The 22,361-nt window shown below is 46.7% G+C and overlaps 1 protein-coding gene and 1 pseudogene across 1 annotated transcript; both read left to right on the top strand.

Moving 5' to 3' along the window:
- Nucleotides 1-1,215: 1,215 nt before the first annotated feature.
- Nucleotides 1,216-8,977, top strand: LOC135275713 (rap1 GTPase-activating protein 2-like). Its single transcript, XM_064378135.1, has 5 exons — nucleotides 1,216-1,247; nucleotides 6,201-6,245; nucleotides 6,981-7,013; nucleotides 7,423-7,635; nucleotides 8,837-8,977. Exons 1-5 carry the CDS (start codon nucleotides 1,230-1,232, stop codon nucleotides 8,960-8,962), a joined length of 435 nt encoding a protein of 144 aa, XP_064234205.1. The 5' UTR covers nucleotides 1,216-1,229; the 3' UTR covers nucleotides 8,963-8,977.
- Nucleotides 8,978-17,386: 8,409 nt separating this feature from the next.
- LOC135275686 (ribosome maturation protein SBDS-like) lies at nucleotides 17,387-18,341 on the top strand (annotated as a pseudogene).
- The last annotated feature ends 4,020 nt before the right edge of the window (nucleotides 18,342-22,361 follow it).

Genomic DNA, 22,361 nt, shown 5'->3' with positions numbered 1-22,361 from the left:
CTGCTTTCTTTTCTCTGCTTTTCACTGGGGACCGTCTCTTCCGGGTACTTACTGACTCACGGCTTCCCGTGCCCAGATGTGGACAGCAACGTTAGTTTGAGAAAGGGTTGCAGTTTTATGGGACGGGAAGTAGGAGGACCTCCGTGTGTGTTTTGTTGGGGTGGAGCTGCCAGCCCCTCACGCTTCCATTCCACTTCCCTTTGCTCCTTTTTGCTTTTACTGGAGTAGACAAGGGTGGCACCAAAGTAGGTTAAAGGTCTGGACAAATGCAGTTTGGGATTTAAAATAACCCATCTAGGCTGGGCGCGGGGCTCACGCCTGTCATCCCAACACTTTGGGAGGCTTGGGTGTCCAGATCACATGAGGTCAGGAGTTCAAGACCAGCCTGGCCAACATGGTGAAACCCCATCTCTACTAAAATTACAAAAATTAGCTGGGTGTGGTGGTGGGTGCCTGTAATCCCAGCTACTTGGGAGGCTGAGGCAGGAGAATCACTTGAACCCAGGAGACGGGTGTTGCAGTGAGCTGAGATTGCACCACTCCAGCCTGGGCGACAGAGTGAGAATCCATCTCAAAAACAAAATGAAACAAAACAAAAAAAACCCTTTGGGGACTCAGAGGCCTAAGTTCAGTGGTGTTCAGGTTTTGTTTCACCAACTTTAGGGTCCCAAAGTGGTGCCTTGGGGGCAGTGGACAGGGCAGGCAGAGGCAGAAGTGACACAGCTGGGGCTCAGTTCCCCCCACCCCCCGGCCCTGCTGCTCTGGCCACAGCAGCTCTACTTTGACTGGTGAGTTTCCTGTATCAGGGTGCGGAACGTCACTTATGTGGACACCTTGGCCCCATTGCTGGGTTGAAAACATGTTATATATGGCTCCTGCTGGAGGCTGAATCCCGAGGATGGCAGGCATTTGCGGAATTTGGCCTTTCCCAGGGGCCCCGCAGGCCCCTCAACTTGACAGAGACTGAGCGTCTGTCCCCTAGGGCTGAGTGTTCGCAACCCGGGCTGCCGTATTCTCTCTCTTGCCGTGTGGGGTGCTCGGCCCTCTAGCCCTGCACAGGCAAAATCACATTAGCTTCTCTGTTGAGCCAAATGAATGTTGTTCCTGGGGAAGCCCCTGGCTCAGCTTCTAGACAGTTGGTGAGGAAGAGGCTTTGGCCATGGACCTCCGGGCTGACCCCTGTCTTTCTGTCCCCCGCTTTTGTCTTTCAGTCGTCGGAGTTTTTCGAGATGCTGGAGAAAATGCAGGTGAGCATGAACCCCCACTGCAGCGGGGAAGAAGCCCAGCCCTGGAGGTGGGTGGCATAGGGACCAGGCAGAACCCCCGGGCAGAAGTCGGGTGCCCTGGAGGGTAGGGCAGAGAAGAGAGGATCACATCCCCTTGGCCCAGACAACCTGAGGCCTTTTTGCTGTTGAGGGGCACGGAGCACTTTGGGAAGACTCCTGCGGAAGGACAGGGAGGATAAAAAGCAGAACTTCAGCAGAGCAGCTGGGGCGGCCAGAAGCCCTGTGGATGTGGAGGAGGGTTTGAAGGGCCCATTATTCCTGGAACAAGCTGGAAAGAAAGTCTGAAATAAGTAGCTACTTCTTGGGGGAGTCACCTTGTGTGGGAAGGCAGGGTGGGAGGCCGCCCTGAGTTCAAATCCTGCCCCAGACACTTACTAGCACAAGTTTCTTGCCTGTTCTAAGCCTCCATAAATAAAGAGGAAGAAAAGCACCACTTCCGTGGTGGTTGGGTGAAATGAGATGATCTGTGTGAATACGTGGTAGGCACGACATAAAGCTGGTGTGTAGTGTGGATTTGGGGTCTTTGCTATTCCTCTCCAGGGTCAGGCTCCCAGGTAAGAGCTGCTGCCTTGGGGAGTATGTGCAGAGGTCCTGAAGGGCTCATTGGTGTGGGTGGGAAGCGTGGGAAGACCAATGCTGATAATGGCACCTGTAGCTCAAGCATGTATCTGGGCTCAGAGATAGACAGGCGTCACTTCTTCCTGACAGGGCCCTCAGAAGTAGGTCTATTATTATTATTATCCCCATAGGACAGGTGAGAAAATTGAGGCACAGAACTATTAAAGGAAGCACTCAAAAGGTGTGTGGCTTGTAAGTAGCTTCTGAGCCAGAGAGTTCAGCCATTATGTCACGATGCTTTGTACCCTAGGTAGGTGCTCCAGGCTCAGGGAGAAGATTCTGCAATCATGGTCTGGAAGTCCTAGGAGGAGGGGCAGATACAGCGCCCACCACAGTCCCGAGATGCAGGCGAAGCAGCCAGGTCTCCCTGAGTGTGGGGAGGGAGGGGAGACGCTGTTGAAGGGAAAACATTGTTACTGGTTTTGACTCCGTGAGCAGGTTGTTAAGATTGTCCTCTCTGCCTAGCAGCGTGTAGATGACAAACGCATCTTCTACACATTTAGGGACTTATCATCAACGTGCAGAGACAAGGATGGCACATGCCTGACCATGAGTGGCGGGAGATGGTATATAATCAAGTGCTCAGTTGCTTGGAGCAAAGCTGGGATTTTCTCCTCAAGTCAGTGGGATCCTGGCACTCTGGGAAGCTGGCAGGGGCTTTGCAGCCCACCCAGCCTTCTCGGGTTGCTCCTCAGATCCTCTCTTCCTTCACCCCAGCTGGAGTCCCCTTCCCACAGCTTTCCCCAACAAAGGGCATCTCTGAGCACAGCATTCAGCCCCAGTTAACCAGCCTCAGATTCTTTTTTTTTTTTGAGACGGAGTTTTGCTCTGTCACCCAGGCTGGAGTGCAGTGGCACGATCTTGGCTTACTGCAACCTCCGCCTCCCGGGTTCAAGTGATTCTTCTGCTTCAGCCTCTGTAGTAGCTGGGACTACAGGCATGTGTCACCATGCCAGGCTAATTTTTGTAATTTTAGTAGAGACAGGGTTTCACCATATTGGCCAGGCTGGCCTCGAACTCCTGACCTCGTGATCCTCTCACCTTGGCCTCCCAAAGTGCTGGGATTACAGGCTTGAGCCACTGTGCCCAGCCTGTTCTGTTTAGAGGCTGCTGGGCTTGTCTTTTCGTCTAGATGGGGCGCTTTCTAGGGCAGGGGTCTTGTTTGATTCTCTTTCTGTCTCTGCAATGGCTGGTAACCGTGGGTGGGCTGGCTGTTCCATTTCAGCTGAGACTGTTGAAGCCACATTCCCGGGTGTTTAAGCCTCTGCCATGTGGCCCCCAGGCCCAGCCTCAGATTCGTTTGTTAGGAAGAAGCTCCTGTCTGGAGTGCTGATGGCAATGGAGTGCCCATGTGGGCCTTGAGCCTCGGCTCCATCTCTCTTCATCTTGCAACTGGAGAAACTGAACCTCGGGGCAGTGAAGTGCCCGGGTCACTGTGCTAGTTGTGAAGAGCTGAAACTGGGACCCAGGATTCCCAGTTCCCAGCCCAGGAGTCTAGGAACTGGAAAAGGGGCAGAGCCCTGTGAAGCAGGAGGGGCCAGGTGCACAAGCTCTGGATTCCTTCAGTCTCGGCTTCGGGTTCTAACCCTGACGCTTTCTAGCTGAGTATCTCTGGTCAAGTCAGTTTCCGTCTCTGAGTCTTAATTTCTTCATTGAGGGGAGAAGGGAAAATAAAGATAATACCTATCAAGGCTGGGTGTGGTGGCTCAGGCCTGTAATCCCAGCCCTTTGAGGGGCTGAGGTGGGCGGATCGCCTGAGGTCAGGCATTCGAAAGCAGCTTGGCCAACAGGTGAAACCTTATCTCTACAAAAAATACAAAAAATTAGCCGGGTGTGGTGGCAGGTGCCTGGAATCCCAGCTACTCAGGAGGCTGAGGTAGGAGAATCAGTTGAACCCAGGATTCCAATATGCCAATCAGTGTTCCAAGTGCTGAGCCCATTGTTAAGACTGAACCCTCACCACCATAGTGGACACCACCATCATTCCCATTTCACGGATGAGAACACTTCGTCACAGAGAGGTTTCTGTGGCTCGCCAAGGAGGTTACAGTGAGCTGAGATTGTGCCACTGCACTCAGTGTGGGCGACAGAGTGAGACTCCATCTCAAAAAAAAAAAAAAGCAAAGAGAATACCTCTCGCAAAGCTAGTGCATGGAGGAGAGAGGGCCCAGTGCTGGGCAGTGGCTCCGAGGTAGGGGAGGGGGTGGCGTGGCGGAGGGGACGGAAGGAGGTTTGCTCTCCTGCCCTAAGGGCTGTTCCCAGCCAGGTATGACTAATGCAGGCCAAACAAAACAGACTCCTGGCATCGCTGCCCCCACCTGCCATCCGCCCAGTGTGCCACCCAGGACAGGGTCTGTAGGGCCACACAGGTGGCTTTCTGTGTGTGTGAGAGAGGAGTGCCTGTCCAGTGGGAAGGGCCCTCCCACACCCTCCTAAACAATGCTGCATGGTGACTCAGCCCAGAGGAGTCTGGTGAGGCTGCGTCTGAATCCACCCAGTTCACAGGAGCCCTGCTGTCCACAGCATGTGGGGCACGCCATGCACTTGGTGAGCCGGTGACCTGGCTTCAAATCTAGGCCCCGCCACTCGCTGGCTGTGCGGCCTTAGGCAAACAGCCTCCTCCTGGGGCGCAGTGTCCTCACTGGTGGAAAGGTGCTGTGAGTTTCAAGGGAGACCCAGAGAGAGCAGGCTGGGGAAGGTTAAGATCCCTGTGCGTTAGTGTAATGACCACGCAGAGGCTGCTTCTGGACTCTGCTTCCGAGGGGAACTGTTTCTTCTGGTTTGTGCACCGCTTCGTACCCTCACCTGATTTTCTCAGTCAGTATTGGAAACACCACGTGTTCCCCTCCTGCACAACGTGGTTAAGTCAGACTCAATTATAGAACTGCTGGACAGGGGCCAGGCGCGGTGGCTCACACCTGTAATCTCAGCACTTTGAGAGGCTAAAGCGAGTGGGTCACCTGAGGTCGGGAGTTCAAGACCAGCCTGGGCAACATGGCAAAACCCTCTCACTACTAAAAATACAAGAAATTAGCTGGGTGTGGTGGTACAGGCCTGTAATCCCAGCTACTCAGGAGGCTGAGGCAGGAGAATCGCTTGAACCTGGGAGGTGGAGGTTGTAGTGAGCCGAGACCATGCCACTGCACTCCAGCCTGGGCAACAAGAGCTGGGCAACCACATCATCAACTCAAAAGAAACATAAAAAGAGGCTGGGTGTGGTGGCTCACACTTGTAATTCCAGCACTTTGTGAAGCTGAGGTGGGTGGATCACCTGAGGTCAGGAGTTCAAGAGCTGGCCAACATGGCGAAACCTCATCTCTGCTAAAAGTTCCAAAATTAGCTGGGCGTGGTGGCACATGCCTGTAATCCCAGCTACTCAGGAGGCTGAGGCAGGGGAATCACTTGAACCCGGGAAGTGGAGGCTGTAGTGAGCTGAGACTGTGCCACTGCACTCCAGCCTGGGTGACAGAGAGAGACTCTGTCTCAAAAAAAAAAAAAAAAAGGACAGGGCACTTCTCCCCATAAGTGAATTCTTTCTGTAGATAAATGCCCTTAGTCCATCCCAGGCATCATATCTAATCCTTGCGGTGATCCTTGCATCAGCCAGATGGAAGGTGAGTGAGTGTTGTCAGCCTCATTTTACAGGTGACACTGGGGGCTCCAAGAGGCTACGCTTTGTCGAGGGTCACAAATAGGAAGCTCACAGCAGAGTGAGGGCCAGCACTAGGGCTCCTGCCTGTCCCCTGGGGCCTGTTGGCACGGGACCTAGAGCACGGGATCTGACACCAGCAGGCACGGGTTCCCATGTTTCTCTTCCCTTACTGGCTCTGTGACCCTAAGACAGACGTTTAAGCTTTGAATGACAATACTGCCTCCTTCGTGATAATAATGACATTTATTATATACCAATCAGTGTTCCAAGTGCTGAGCCCATTGTTAAGACTGAACCCTCACCACCATAGTGGACACCACCATCATTCCCATTTCACAGATGAGAACACTGAGTCACAGAGAGGTTTCTGTGGCTCGCCAAGGTCATCAGGCTGATAGGAGGCAGTGTTGGGATTTGAACCCTGGTGATTTGGCTCAAGTCTGTGCCGTCAGCCCAGCGGCCCTGCCGCCTCACCTGAGGCTGCTGTGAGGCTGACAGCGGCCAGGTGTGGGGTGTGCCAGCCCAGCACGGGCCAGCTGTGGCTCCGCTCCTGTTACTAACCCCTGCAAGGCCAGGTGCTCTTCCTCCGGCCCTTTCTTCTGACCTTTGCTTTTCTGTGGATTCTGTTTTCCTTGTTTCTATAGGGGATCAAGCTTGAAGAGCAGAAGCCAGGACCCCAGAAGAACAAGGTGGGCTGGGTGGGTGAGGAGGCGGCCAGATGGCCCTGGTGAGGGGCCAGGGCGAGAGGAAGGCAGGAGAAGCTGCCAGGTGCTGGGGTCTTCGTCTCACACCCTCTAACTCTGACCTTTGCCACGGCCCCTGAGTGACTGTGCCTTTGTTAGCCTAGTGCAGGATGGGCAGCAAAGGGGTCCTGGCTCGATGCCTTAGGGCAGCTTCTGAGCAGGCTGTGGGAGGCCTCGGTGGGAGCTCAGGCTTGGCCGTGTGGCCTGCCTCTTCTCTGTCCTGTACAGTGTGAGGCTGTCAGGCTGTGTCCCGGGTTCCAGGGGGCAGTCGGCTCTCAGCTTCAGGTTCCATTTCCAAGCCCAGGGGTGCTGCTTATGCCTTGGAGGTCAGACCCCTTGCCTAGAGACGGGCGCTGGGTGAGACCAGGGGTCGTTTTCCAGAACTGGCATTCTAGGATGAGGGGCTGGTATCACGGGCGGTGAGAAGTTCAGCGCCTTCATCTACCACATCATCAGCTGGCAGGGTTTATGTTCGGGTCTGTCACTTTGGAGAAGAACATGGTGAATGTCAGATCGCAGAGCTGATTCTGAGCTGTTCTTCCACCGACTGTGCCTCCCTCAAAGCCCCATGCAGCCTGCTAAGCCCCCACAACAGATCCCCCTTGCTAGGCCTGGAAACAGCGCTCAGACTTCATGAGCACTGCCGGGACTAACGGTGGCGTCCCCTGGTTTGTCTTGCAGGATGACTACATCCCGTACCCCAGCATCGATGAGGTAGGAGCCTGCCCCTCACTCCCACCTACTCTGCAGCCTGCGCTGGGTCCCGTCCCTGGGGAAATGATGGCGATGGGCCGTGCCCAGCCCCACAGGAGAGAGAACCTGGGGCCTGGAACCTCTCTTTCCGTCTTTGCTGTTGTAACCTCAACTTTTCCATGTGGAAGTTGGGGTTGCTCATCTCGGCCTTGCCACCCTGCGGCTACAGGGTTGGTGAAGGAAGCTCGAGAGGCTGTGGGGCTTAGAAGAGGGGTTCATGTTACTGCCTTTGGCCTCAGGTACTAGTGGGTACCAACCCCCCCGACCCCGGGAGCAGCACGGAGGTAGGTGGGGACACGGCCACTGGCCCCCTCTCTCCCCTGCGGTCTCAAGGGCCGGCTGCAGTGCAAGGCCCTCCCTCTGCCTTCAGGTTGTGGAGAAGGGAGGCCCGTACCCTCAAGTCATCCTGCCCCAGTTTGGGGGCTACTGGATTGAGGACCCGGAGAATGTGGGCACCCCAACATCGCTGGGCAGCAGCATCTGTGAGGAGGAGGAAGAGGACAACCTCAGCCCCAACACGTTTGGCTACAAGCTGGAGTGCAAGGGCGAAGCCAGGGCCTACCGCAGGCACTTCCTAGGGAAGGTGAGGCTGGGGACCCGGGGAGAGGAGCTGCCGGGGTGGGGGAGGGCAGGGCACCCCAGGGTCCTGTCTCAGGGCCCCCTTTTCCTTTGCCTCTTACCTCCTTCCCAGTCTGTGCTTTCGTTTCTTCCTGCTGCTGTCTTAGTTGGAGGGTCTGATGGGCTCTGTCCTGAGATAGGGGATGGGGCAGGGGGACCCGTACAATAGTCGGGGGGCCCAGTGCAGTGAGTCCTTGTGGGGACCAACCCCCACAAATGTGTTAGGAGGTGATGGAATGGGTAGTGTTTGCGGTGAAGGACGGTGGGTGGAGATTTGAGTGTTGGGGAAAATGTTTTCACACCTCGGAAGTCTCTGCTTCCATCTAATCGCGCAAGTCTCTCTTGTCCTCATTCAGGTAGGTCCTCTGGGTACTGGTGTTGCTTAGTGACTGGCTGGGAGCCTCTGATGGTTTAAAAGTGACAAAGTTACATTAAAAAAAAATATTCTGCCCTTCTGGCTTACCAGATTCTTGAGGTACCGAGGGCAGATTCTGGAAGTCTGTAGCCTGAAGCCGATTTGCAGAGTCTCACAGGAGGGGAGAGGCTGCATCAGAGCCCTGGGGGTCTTGTTAGCAAGCGGATTCCAGGGCCTGGCTCTGATCCAGCGGGTCTGGGGAGCTATGTTTTTCGCCTGTGTTCCCCTAGCCAGGGAGTAGCCCACTGGTCCAGAAACCCCCCCAGCTGCCGTTGGTGGAGGTGCCAGGGTTCCTCCTTGCTGTCCTGCCCCAAATAGTCTGAACTGGGGAGGGCCGCCCCCCCGGGAATGAGAACGTGGACTCAGTTTCCTGTGGGCAAGAATTTGCGCTTCAGAGTCAAGACAGAGGTACGTTTGAGCCCTGGATCTGTCACTTACTAGTTGTGTGGTCCCGGGCAGTGACTTAACCTCCATGCCCATGGGTTTTCCCACGTGTGAAACGAGGCTGCTGTTCTCTCCCGAATACAGCCGTGGTCAGGCGTGAAGGACGTGGGGGTACGAAGCCCCTGGCACAGTGCCTGGCGCATCCTGAGGATTCTGTCGGTGCCCGTTCATGTCGTCGTCACTGGCGTCCGTAGCATCCTTCTCCTTGTTGCTGTGTATTCTCACGCCTGGTGAAGGAGCTGGTGTAGGGGGACATATCAGGAAGGTTTCTTTCTCCTTCCCGCTCACACCCAGTTTCTCTTTTTAGGATCATCTGAACTTTTATTGTACTGGCAGCAGCCTGGGGAACTTGATCCTGTCCGTCAAGTGCGAGGAGGCAGAGGGGATTGAGTACCTCCGGATCATTCTCAGGTGGGGCTGTTGCACTGCTTGAGGCCACTCCTCTTCCAGGCGGGGCTCTCATCAGTGGTGGTGGGGGCTGGGGTGAGACTCAGAAATACCAGTCTGACCAGTCTGGTCTGGATGCACTGGGGGGACAGGTCTGCTGGAATCCTGGGGCTGTGTCTGAAGTTTCCTAGCAGGGAGACCACGTGCTCCATCAGCTGACAGAGTGGCGGCCTGGTCTGAAGGTCACCCAGACCATACCCCTCCCTGTCCCTGTTTCTTACAAGCCCATGGCTCTGGGAAAGATGGGAAGAAAAGTAGGGATAGTTCAGTGTGACTCATCCTGATGAGATGCAGCTCCGAGTCCTGGGAGAGTTTTCCAGGGTCTGGCCTGTGGTGTACATCTCAGGAAAGGTAGTACCCTGTGTGTTTGTCGTGTGTGCTGGGTTCCCTGAGGTGTGGTGATGTTCACAACAGGAGCACTGATTTATAGTGGAAGCCAGGGCACCTGTCTCTGGATTGTGACCTTCTCAAGGGCAGGAACTGGAACTGGTTTCTGTTTGGTTTAGCTAACATGTTTTGTAAAACCTCCTCTGTACCACGAACTGGTATCTCTTGTTAGAGGTACAATGAGGGCTGAGTCTTGGTCCCTGTTCTCTGAAAGGCGCAGGGTTTCATGGATTTTAATGTGTGTCATGGGTGTTGTTATTTTAGCAATATGCACAGGATGCTTTGGCGGGGAGTCCGTGTCTTATTTATCTCTGTCCCTGGTGGGCTGGTGCTCAGCAGAAAGCTCTCAATCCGTATTTGTGAAATCTAATTGAAAATTCTTAAAGGTATTTGGAAAAGAGCAATCACAGTTTTTTTCCTGCCCAAATTTTGAGATAAATATCGGGGAATAAGGACGCATAACCCTGCTTTGGGAAAGGTGGGGGTCAGTGGTTTGAGGATGTTGTCAACACCCATCCAATCTTAGTTTGTTTCTTATCAAGAAAGGAAGCAATTTTCTCTACAGAGGTTCACTTGGCTGGAAATCATATTTGCAAGGCATAGAAGAGTCAATTAAATAGCAGGAGCCAATTTTCTGAGGGGTTAATACCTGGATCTCCATCTCCAAATAGGGTTTGCAGCTAGGTGAACCTCTGCGAAGAAAATTGCTACCTTAATAAAAATCAGACCAAGATTGGGTAGGATTTTTGAGTAAGATGACAATGGAATACAAAGATATAACCCCCTTTTTCTAATACTGTATCCTGCGTTAGGACTGGAAGTGCTGCTTCGAGGCTGGAAGCTAGAGAAAGGTGTCGGTCACAAACATGTACTTTGATGGTTTTTTGTTTTTGTTTTGTAATCTGTGGGGCAGTTAGGAGTAAATGTGGGTGAATATTGAGGGTTGAACCGCAGGAAAGCAGTGTCATATGGGAATCTACTTAGAAAGCATTGTCGTATGGAAATCTATGAAGTTGGAGATTCTAGAAGAATCCTGTCCTCTTTCAGAGTGAGAATGAGCCGAGGAACAGCCAGGGATCTTTCCACATAGGATTACTTTCATTGTTGTGGGTCAACAGCATTTGAAATCACTGCCCCGAGAAGCCCAAGGGCAAGCTCAAATGTGGCTCTCCCAGATGGAAAGCTAGTGGGTAGGGTGGTGAAGAGAAACCCACACCAGCTCGGAAGTTGGGCAGTCACATCATGTACTTGGAGTGATTGCCAGGCCAAATTGGAAGCCAGACATAAAAAATTGGCTCCATGGCTTAGCAGCTTTGCCAGACACAAAGAAGAAATTATCCAGAGATGAAATTCCCTTGCTGGCAGTGACTACTGTCCAAACTTCTTTCTCATTCCCCATAGGCTTCTGGGATTTTTTAATTGATGTCCCAAATTTGTAACTATCAACTCCCCATTCTAAAATCTAAGTATTCTGACAGCCTGTGTGTGCCATGTGCCATGAGAGTAGCCAAGAAGAGTCTACCCACAGTTTGGGGACAACAAGCCTGTGTAGATTTCTTCCATTTCAAGTTTGGATGTAAAGAAGAAGAAATTTTATAGGTTTGTAAGAGAAGAGATTCTGCATCTAAAAAAGCATAAACTGGTTAGAAAAATAACAGAGTTTTGCAAAGTATTTACTTTTACAGAAAACCAGGTAAATTTGAGCTATTAACTTTGTATTTTCCACAAACTTGTAGAAAAAATACACACTGTGAAAGAAAAGATAGCATGAGCCAACAGAATGAGAGGAAACAGTTGCTGGTTAAGTTAGGGAGATAATATAAGAAAACTAAAAATGGCCCAAAGGAATTTTAAATGGTATATGAAGCAGTAAAAAGCAGGATCTACTTTGTGGAAAATCCAGTTATTAATATGGGGAACAAGCTTAAGAAACTCTTGCGTAATTCAAAGGAAACACAACAACTTTAAGATGATGAGTGAGATTCTGATGAATATGGAGGGTAGTGAGCAGGAATTAAACATATGGACAGTTGATGTTCTTAAGTTGATTGAAGACTTAAATCTGGAAATCAAAATGACTCACCCATTAAGAGACAAAATCAGTGAAAGGAAACTAATCGCTGGATGTATTTTGATGAAAATTTAGTATTTCATAACTATAAAATTACTAGTAGAGTGGAAGCATTCCAAATAGTAAAAGAAGACAAAGAAAACACACATGTAGAAAAAGAAAATAAAGGAATAATAAATATGATAGAAGTGTGAGTACATATGTGATGATAATAAATATAAATGAGTTAAATTCCATCGTCAAACAACAAAGATTGTCAATTTGAGTAACATCTCCAAAAAACTTAGACAAATTGATCTGTATTTTATTAAAGAAAGTAACTCAGAATATTTGAAAATTCTTAAGAAAACGTTACAAAAGTCAAAAACAGAAGCTGGATTGGCAATATTAATATAGAAAAGTAGAATTCCAGGCAAAAAAGCAATCAGTGTGATAAAGAGGGCCATTATCCATCTTTTCATAAAAGGTAAATTCAATGAAATTTTAAGAGGCATAGTAGAAGATTAATTTTGTAATAAAAAATCATTAATTTTTCCGAAAGCCTGCATTCATTCTTTAAATAAAAATACAAAAACTGGGTGCTCACATTTCTTAATTGGAACTTGCTCAAGAAAAGGATGACTAAAAAATGCTTCTGTAATGAGAAATGAGAATGCAACCTTTAAAGAGACATTGACTAAAATATCAACCAGGCTATTTTCCTCAATGTATTCAACATAATGTCTAAGATCAGAAATCATTTAAATTCTTCATATAGCCTCCATTTCCTTTAAATGTAAGAGCATATTTTTATAAATCCTCTATAAAATAATTATTTTAATAATCATATAAAATGTATCAATAAAAATTAAGTAATTATGAATTCTCAAAACATCTATCACCAACACAACATACTCTGATGCTACTTACACAGACATGTTCTCTAAAGAATGCCACCCTCTAGTGGACAGCCCCACGGGAGAACTGTGATCACTAGGCCCATATTAAGCAACCATGTTAACTACACCTGTCAATTGTCCTAAGAGGAAATTGAGACAGCTGATTTATACAACAAACTATCCTTTGCTCCTAGAAGTATTCCTGATTCTGGTTTCACATTTAAAAAAAAAAAGCCGGGCACACACGGTGGCTCATACCTGTAATCCCAGCACTCTGGGAGGCCAAGACGGGCAGATCACAAGATCAAGAGATGGAGATCATCCTTGCCAACATGGTGAAACCCAGACTGTACTAAAAATACAAAAATTAGCCAGGTGTGATGGCACGCACCTATAGTCCCAGCTACTCAGGAAGCTAAGGCAGGAGAATCCCTTGAACCCAGGAGGCAGAGGTTGCAGTGAGCTGAGATTGCAGCCACTGCACTCCAGCCTGATGACAGTGCAAGATTTCGTCTCAAAAAAAAAAAAAAAAAAAAAAAACTGGCCAGGCATGGTGGCTCACGCCTGTAGTCCCCGCACTTTGGAAGGCCGAGGAGGGCAGATCACCTGAGGTCAGGAGTTTGGGACCAGCCTGGCCAACATAGTGAAACCTGGTCTCTACTAAAAATACAAAAATTAGCTGGGTGTGGTGGCGGGTACCTGTAATCCCAGCTACTCAGTAAGCTGAGGCAGGAAAATCACTTGAGCCTGAGAGGCAGTAGTGAGCAGAGATTGCACCACTGCATTCCAGCCTGGGTGACAGAGCTAGAGTCTGTCTCAAGAAAAAAAAAAAGAAAAGAAAAGAAAAAAAAAACAAGAAAAACTGGCTGGGTGTAGTGGCTCACACCTGTAATCCCAGTACTTTGGGAGGCCGAGGTGGGTGGCTCATTTGAGGTCAGTAGTTGGAGACCAGACTGGCCAACGTGTAAAACCCTGTCTCTACTAAAAATATAAAAATCAGCCAGGTGTGGTGGCAGTTGAGTGTAATCTCAGCTACTCGGGAAGCTGAGTTCCAGTGAGCCAAGATCACACCATTGCACTCCAGTTGGATGACAAGAGTGAAACTCCATCTCAAAACAAACAAAAAAACGCAAAAAGCTATTAATTTCAATTTCTTCAGCTAGCCACCAAGGTTAAAATCTACATAAGCCTGCTAATTAGACAAAGATAAGTTAAGTTGGTAAGTACATGGAAGTTCATTATTTTACTCTATTTCCTATGTTTATTAAAACCCACAAACATAATCTCATTTACCATTAGGGCTCAGACTTTTAAATTTACTATGTATTAATATTTGAATATCACAAGTAGCTGGGCATGGTGGTGCATGCCTGTAATACCAGCTACTCGGGAGGCTGAGGCAGGAGAATCGCCTGAACCTGGGAGGCGGAGGTTGTGGTGAACTGAGATCATGCCATTACACTCTAGCCTGGGCAACAAGAGCGAAACTCTGTCTCAAAAAAACAAAAAGATAATTAGGTTGAAAAGAACAATCTTTTACATAAGGATGGTAAGAACAAGTCAAAGAACCAATCCCACAAAAAGGAACTAAGAGCCAAGCAATTTCAGGGATAAATGTTCTTTCAAAAGCAGAACCGGGGGTGGGATAGAGGAAAAACAAAAAACAGAACTGGAAAATCCCTACGATACTAAATGTTCCAAATTCTTTTACTATACATGAAGTGGTTAAAAAAAATTAGTGAAGACAGACTGTGATATGTTAAAATGCTCAGAGGGAAATTATTAGCCTAACACCCATGTTATAAAAGAAGGCCCCAAATCAATATTCCTACTGTAAGAATCTAAAAATCTAAGAACAAGGCCTCTAAGACTACAAGCTGCTCTCCCAAGCCTCAGTGAGAGCGGAGCTGCCACAGGGCCTATAAAGAGCCACCACATAGAGCTGACCCTCTCTGAGCCCCATCTTTGAGGCCATGGTGTTTTCCACCAGGGGTATCTCTCCTCCTTTCTTCCCTCCCAGGTCTAATGATCAAAGAAATGAAAAAGCCTGGAGAGAGTTTCAGGCTCTGGGCACTTTCTCTGCAAAGCCAATCCAGAATCTGGCCAACTACCTAGCATGTTCCATTCCTATGCATGCTACGAAAGTCAACCTCCAAAGCACCAAGAGCCCTGGCCACAGCTTGCTGGCACTGGTATAGACGTGTGGGCCTTTCTAACTATAGAATCCAAAAAGAGCAAATGCTTAACAGAAACTGATACAATCACCACTTGAGAATAGTGATCTTCCCACCTCATAGTAGTTCAAGAAATATCTTCTGTTCTCATAAAGGTCCGCTTTCTTATTTCCCTCCATTTTTCTATGTAAAACAGCCTGAGGAAGGCAGCTTGTTCAAATGGCTAAGTTTTTTTCTTTTTTTTTTTTTTCACCTCCCTCCTACTGCTGCCTGGTTAAGCTAGTTATAAACAAGAATTTAAAATAAATGAGGAGTATTCTGGGAATATGAAAAAGTAGAACCATCAGAAATGTATGTAACATCAGTGAACTATACACTTAAAAACGATTATAATAGGCCAGGTGCGGTGGCTCACCTCTGCAATCCCAGCACTTTAGGAGGCCCGAGGCGGGTGGATCACCTGAGGTCAGGGGTTTGACACCAGCCTGGCCAACATGGTGAACCCCCCTCTCTACTACGAATACAAAAAATTAGCCGGGCATGATGGTAGACACCTATAATCCGAGCTACTTGGGAGGCTAAGGCAGGAGAATCGCTTGAACCTAGGAGGCAGAGGTTGCAGTGAGCCGAGATCACGCCATTGCACTCCAGCCTGGGCAACAAGAGTGAAACTCCGCCTCAAAACAAACAAACAAACGATTATGATAGTAAAATTTACGTAATGTATATTTTACCATGATACAAAATTGTTGAAAAGAGACCAGGAGCAGTAAAACACGCCTGTAATCCCAGCATAGAGAGGCCAAGGCAGGAGAATCACTTGAGGCCAGGAGTTTGAGATCAGCTTGGCCAACATGGTAAAATCCTGTCTCTACTAAAAATACAAAAATTAGCCAGGCGTGGTGGTGGGCACCTGTAATCACAGCTACTTGGGAGGCTGAGGAAGGAGAATCGGTTGAACCCAGGAGGTGGAGGTTGCAGTGAGCTGAATCATGCCACAGCAATCCAACCTGGGCGACACAGCAAGACCCTGTCTCAAAAGAATAAAAAAAAGAGCTGGGCGCGGTGGCTCACACCTGTAATCCTAGCACTTTGGGAGGCTGAGGTGGGTGGATGACCTGAGGTCAGGAGTTCAAGACCAGCCTGGCCATCATGGTGAAACCCCATCTTTAAAAAAAAAAAAATTTTATTTTTTAAAAATTAAAAAAAATAAATGAAAAGATCAGAGCAATTTTGAAGACACAACAGGAGACTAAATATGAACCTTGATATTAATAAATCATCTTAAGATGGCAGAACATGCTGAAGAACATATAGAAGTGTGTGACCCAAGGCTGGGCGAGGTGGTTCATGCCTGTAATCCCAGCATTTGGGAGGCCGGGGTGGGTGGATCACTTGAGGTCTTTGAGACCAGCCTGGCCAACAGGGTGAAACCCTGTCTCTACTAAAAATACAAAAATTAGCTGGGTGTGGTGGCACATGCTTGTAATCCCAGCTACTAGGGAGGCTGGGGCAGGAGAACTGCTTGAGCCCGGGAGACAGAAGTTGCAATTAGCCAAGATCATGCCACCTCACTCCAGCCTGGGCGACCAAGTGAGACTCCATCTCAAAATAAATAAGTAAATAAAACAAAAACAAAAACAGAAATGTGTGACCCAGTGGACCAAGGAAAACTAAATTTGTATTCTGATTTTGGCACATATCTTGGAAACATTAAGTTTTTATTTTTGTTTTTGTTTTTGAGACAGAGTCTCACTTTGTCACCCAGGCTGGAGTACAATGGTACCATCTCGGCTCACTGCAATCTCCCCTCCTGGGTTCAAGTGATTCTCGTGCCTCAGTCTCCAAAGTAGCTGGGATTACAGGCATGCACCATTACACCCTGCTATTTAGAAATGTTAAGTTCTGCTACTTTTTTTTTTTTTTGTCAGGACGGAGTTTCACTCTTGTTGTCCAGGTGGGACTATAAGGGTGCAACCTCGGCTCACTGTAACCTCCACCTCCCAGGTGTTCAAGCAATCCTTCTGCCTCAGACTCTCAAGTAACTGGGATTACAGGCACACACTGTAAACCAGCTAAGCAAAATGCATCTTTTAAATGAAAAGGTAAAAGTTCTAGCTTAAAGAAAAAAGTCATATGCTGAAGCTGCTAAGATTTATGGTAAGAATGAATCTTCTGTGAAACTGTGAAGCGGAAAAATGCATGCTAGTTGTGCATCTCAAACTGCAAAAGTTATGGCCACGATGCATGTTAATTGCTAAGACAGAAGAGGCAATAAATCTGTAGGCTGAAGATATGAACAGAGACATGCTGTACTGAGACAATCAGGTGCAGTACTAAACGCAGTTCCAGGCGTCCACTGGGGTTCTTGGAATGTACCCCTATGGATAAAGGAGGATTACTTTATGTATGTACATATGTGTATATGGATGTCAAGTATGTGGAAGACAGCACAAATGTCTTCACGTTTTCTATATACAGTTGTCCTTAGGTATATGTGGGGGTGACTGGTTCCAGGACTGCCCACGTATACCCAAATCCACATATACTCAAGTCCTTCAGTCGGCTCTGTGGAATCCATGTATACAAAAAGTTAGCCCTCCACATATGCAGTTTTGTATCCCACAAATATTTTATTTTCAATGTGTATTCGGTTAAAAAAATCCATGTATAAGTGGACTCACACAGATCAAATCTATATTGTTCAAGGATCAACCGCAACTGCAAAAGTTGTTAGCTGCCTGGAATCACATTAAATCAGTGAATGAATTTTGAGCACTATCTATTCACTACTGGATCTTTTTTTTTTTTTAAGAGATGGAGTTTCGGCTGCCCGAAGCCAGTGAGTCGCGGCTGCGCGCAACTGCGGCTGGGTCAGTGCCTCGCGCCGCTCGGTCGGTACAGCGACGCGCTGAGGGCCCTCAGGCCGGGCGGCGCGAGTGTACCCTGGTTCGCCGGCTCCTAGGTCTTTGAACAGCCGCGATGTCGATCTTCACCCCCACCAACCAGATCCGCCTAACCAATGTGGCCGCGGTACGGATGAAGCGCGCCAGGAAGCGCTTCGAAATCGCCTGCTACAAAAACAAGGTCGTCGGCTGGCTGGCGGAGCGGCGTGGAAAAAGACCTTGATGAAGTTCTGCAGACGCACTCAGTGTTTGTAAATGTTTCTAAAGGACAGGTTGCAAAGAAGGAAGATCTCATCACTGCGTTTGGAACAGATGACCAAACTGAAATCTGTAAGCAGATTTTGACTAAAGGAGAGGTTCAAGTATCAGATAAAGAAAGACACACACAACTGGAGCAGATGTTCAGGGACATTGCAACTATTGTGGCAGACAAATGTGTGAACCCGGAAACAAAGAGACCATACACCGTGATCCTCATCGAGAGGGCCATGAAGGACATTCACTATTCAGTGAAAACCAACAAGAGTACAAAACAGCAGGCTTTGGAAGTAATAAAGCGGTTAAAAGAGAAAATGAAGATAGAGCGAGCTCACATGAGACTTCGGTTCATCCTTCCAGTGAATGAAGGGAAGAAGCTGAAAGAAAAGCTCAAGCCACTGATCAAGGTCATAGAAAGTGAAGATTATGGCCAACAGTTAGAAATCGTATGTCTGATTGACCCGGGTTGCTTCAGAGAAATCGATGAGCTAATAAAAAAGGAAACCAAAGGCAAAGGTTCTTTGGAAGTGCTCAATTTGAAAGACGTGGAAGAAGGAGATGAGAAATTTGAATGACGTCCATCAATCTCTTCACCTCTAAACACTGACGTGTTTTTGTTTCCCACAGCACTGTTTCATGTCTGTGGTCTGCCAAATACATGCTCAAACTATTTGACATTTTCTATCTATCTATCTATCTATCTATCTATCTTTGTGTTAACAGTAGACACAGCAAGGCTTTCCTACAGAAGCATAATAATGTGGGAATGATTAAGTTTTAATTATAAGCTGGGGTCTGAATCCTAAAGCAAAATTGGAACCCCAAGATGCAGAGTCCACTCTGCCTCATCCTTGATAGCTTTCCAAAATCAAAGTTATTTGAGGCAACTCTCGTGGGTAAAAAGTTATTTGTAGAGTAAGATTATTTGAGGGGTATGTCTATACAACAACGGGGGAGTCTTCACTAAAAATAAACATGATGCTTCATTTCTACTTAATGGAACTCGTGTTATGAGGGTCATTATGGTGTCATAATGTAAAGTTTGGATGATGTTCCTGGTTATCTGAGAAACAGATAAAGAAAAACTGTATAGGACTTAAATAATATTCATTGAACATGCTGCCATAACTTAGATTATTCTTGGTTAAAAAACTTATTTCTAATTCTTAAAGTTTATAATATATATTAATATAGCTAAAATTGTATGTAATCAATAAAACCACTCTTATTTTTATTTAAAAAAAAAAAAAAGAGATGGAGTTTCATTCTTGTCACCCAGGCTGGAGCGCAATGGCTCTATCTCAGCTCACTGCAACCTCTGCAGAACACAGACAGAAACTGTCTAAACCAACTTTGTTAATGCTCTGGAAAACAATCAAAGGTTTAGAGCAACCAAGCAAATAATCAAGAAAAAGCAATGCTCCTGGCATTCAAGGAAATACTGTGAAAACAGTAGCCAAACAAATTGAAAGAACAGAGACATCAGTGATCATATAAAACAAGAACAGTCTTTGCAAAACGTTTGGAAACTTTCAAAGCAAAGAGACTACCATGATATCAAAAATTTAAAAAATAAACAACAGCAAAATAAAAATCTGCTTTTCACTACTCCTACACTGTAACAGGAAAATGCCAAGCTTTCAAGAAAAAGAAAAAAATCACAAAGCATACAAAGAAATAGGAAAATGTGGCCAGGCACTGTGGCTCACACCTGTAATCCCAGCACTTTGGGAGTCCGAAGCAGGCAGATCACGAGGTCAGGGGTTCAAGACCAGTCTGACCAACATGATGAAACTCCATCTCTACTAAAAATACAAAAAGAAAAAAAAAATTAGCCAGGCGTGGTGGTGTATGCCTGTAATCCCAGCTACTTAGGAGGCTAAGACAGGAGAATTTTTTTTTTTTTTAATTTTAAATTTCCTGGCAACTTTCATTTAAGAGACAGGAGAATTACTTGAGCCCGGGAGGTGTGGGAGGTTACAATGAGGCAAGATTGTGCCACTGCACTTCAGCCTGGGCAACAGAGCAAGACTCTGTCTTGGGGAAAAAAAAAAGAAACAGGAAAATGTGGTACACTTAAAGGATCGAAGGAAACTGACAAAAAGTGTCCCCAAAGAAGTCCAGATGTTAGACGTACTACACAAAGACTTTAAAATAACTATCTTAAATATTCTCAAAGAACTAAAGGAGGCTAGGTGAAGTGGCTCAAGCCTGTAATCTCAGCACTCTGGATGCCCAAGTGGGGGCTGATCACTTGTGGTAAGGAGTTCAAGACCAGCCTAGCCAACATGGTGAAACTCTGTCTCTACCAAAAATACAAAAATTTGCCAGGCATAGTGGCACATACTTATAGTCCCAACTACCCGGGAGACGGAGGCAGGAGAATCACTTGAACCTGGGAGGTCATAGCAAGCCGAGATGTCGACACTGCATTTCAACCTGGGTGACAGAGCAAGACTCTGCCTCATTAAAAAAAAAAAAAAAAAAAAAAAGCAACTTCCAAGAACTCTAAGGTAAACTGATGAGACCTACACAGAGATACACAATCAAACTTTCAAAAGACAAAGAGAGAATCTTTGAAGCAGCAAGATAGAAGCAACTTGTACAAGGGATTCATAATAAGATAATCAGCCAATTTCTCATCAGAAATCTTGGAGGCCAGAAGGCAGCGAGATATTACCTAAAGCGCTGAAAGAAAAAAAAGTTAACTGAGAATTCTACATTCTACAAAACTGTCCTTCAAAACTCAGAAAGAAATTAAGATACTCCCAGAAAAACAAAAGTGGAGGGAATTCATTACCACTAGACCTCCCTATAAGAAACGCTAAAGAGAGTACTTCAGGTTGAAACGAAAAGATCTAGACAGTAAAGAAAAGCCAAATGAAGATATAAAGATATCTAGAAAAGATAAATACACTGCCAATTTAAAATCCAAGAGTACTGTAATTTTGATTTGTAACTTCACTTTTCACTTTCTACAGACTTTAAAAGACAAATGCATTAAAATTATTATAAATATATAATTTGTGATATCGATAACATAAAGAGGGGACAGAGCAATATAGAAGTAGAGTTTTCGTATGCAACTAGAGTTAGGTTAATATGAATTCAGTAACTTCAGATGTTATATGTAATCCCCAGGTGACCACAAGGAAAAATATACACAAAAGGAAATGAGAAGGAATCAAAACACATCACTACAAAAAAAAAAAAATCAAGTAACACAAAAGAGAGCAGTAATGGAGAAAATGTGGAACAAAAAAGCTATAAAACATAAAAATAGTGAAATGGTGAAAATCTTTCCTCATCAGTAATTACTTTAAATGTAAATAAATCTCCTTAGGCAGAGATTGGCAAAGTAGATTAAAAGGAAGTAATCCAACTATAAATTGTCTGGAGAAGATTCCCTATAGGCCATGCAAGGTGGCTCACGCTTATAATCCCAGGCGGATCTCTTAAGCTCAGGAATTCAAGACCAGCCTGGGCAACATAGTGAAATCCTGTCTCTACCAAAACGACAAAAAATTAGCCAGGCATGGTGCTGCACGTCTGTGGTCCCAGCCACTCAGGAGGCTGAGGTGGTAGGATGCCTTGAACCCAGGACGTGGAGGTTGCAGTGAGCTGAGATTGCACCACTACATTCCAGCCTGGGTGAAAGAGTGAGACTCTGCCTCAAAAAAAAAAGACTCACTTTAGAGCTAAAGACACAAATATACTGAAAGCAAAATGATGGAAAAAGATATTCCATGCAAATACTAAGCAAAAGAGAAGAGTAAGGTTGGCTATCAGACAAAATAGAATTTGAACTGAAAACTGTTATAAAAATCAAAAAGTACATTAAATAAGGCCAGGTGGCTCAAGCCTGTAATCCTAGCACTTTGGGAGGCCCGAAGCGGGTGGATTGTTTGAGCTCAAGAGTTCAAGACCAGTCTGGGCAACGTGGTGAAACCCCGTCTCTGCAAAAAATGTAAGTATTAGCCAGGTTTGGTGGCTTGCACCTGTAGTCCCAGCTACTTGGGGGGCAGAGGCAAGAGGATTGCTTGAGCCCAGGAGGCAGAGGTTGCAGTGAGCCAAGATCAAGCAACTGCACTCAACCCTAGGTGAAAAAATGAAACCCTGTCTCAAGAAAAAAAAAAGGCATTAAATGATGATAAAAGGGTCAATTATTATAAACACCAGAGCCCCAAAATACGTGAAGCAAACACTGATAACGGAAGTGAGAAAGAGATTTGTATGATAATAGTTGGAGACCTCAATATCCTACCTTCAGTAATGGATAGGACAACCAGATACAGCATCAATCAGGAAATTGAGGCATTGAACAGTGCTACAAACTAACTGGACCTAACAGACACACACAGAATATTCTAGTCTCTGACAGCAGAGCATACATTGCTCTCAAGTGCACATGGAACATTCTCCAAAACAGACCACACCTTAGGCCACAAAACAAGTCTTAATAATTTTTTAAAAAATCAGAGACAATGTCTCTCTGTTTCCCAGGCTGGAGTACAGTGGTGCAATTAGCTCATTGCAGCATCCTCCTGGGCTGAAGTAATCCCTCTTACCTCAGCCTCCCAAGAAGCTTGAACTAAAGGTGCATACCACCACACCCAGATAATTTTAAAAATTTTTTTGTAGAGACAAGGTCTCGCTATGTTGCCCTGGGTAATTTCAAACTCCTGGCCTCAGCAATCCTACTGCCTCAGCC

Source organism: Aotus nancymaae, unplaced genomic scaffold (genome assembly GCF_030222135.1).
Source record: "Aotus nancymaae isolate 86718 unplaced genomic scaffold, 86718_ANA_hifiasm-v0.15.2.pri h1tg000018l, whole genome shotgun sequence".
NCBI lineage: Eukaryota > Metazoa > Chordata > Mammalia > Primates > Aotidae > Aotus > Aotus nancymaae.
Note: the sequence above shows the minus strand (reverse complement) of the source record. Positions and strands in the feature narration are given on the sequence as shown.

Bases quoted from the DNA above. Each gene is read 5' to 3' on its own strand.
- LOC135275713 (XM_064378135.1), top strand. The intron at 6,246-6,980 runs GTGGGCTGGGTG...TTTGTCTTGCAG, and splicing joins CAGGACCCCAGAAGAACAAG to GATGACTACATCCCGTACCC. The intron at 7,636-8,836 runs GTGAGGCTGGGG...TTCTCTTTTTAG, and splicing joins GCAGGCACTTCCTAGGGAAG to GATCATCTGAACTTTTATTG.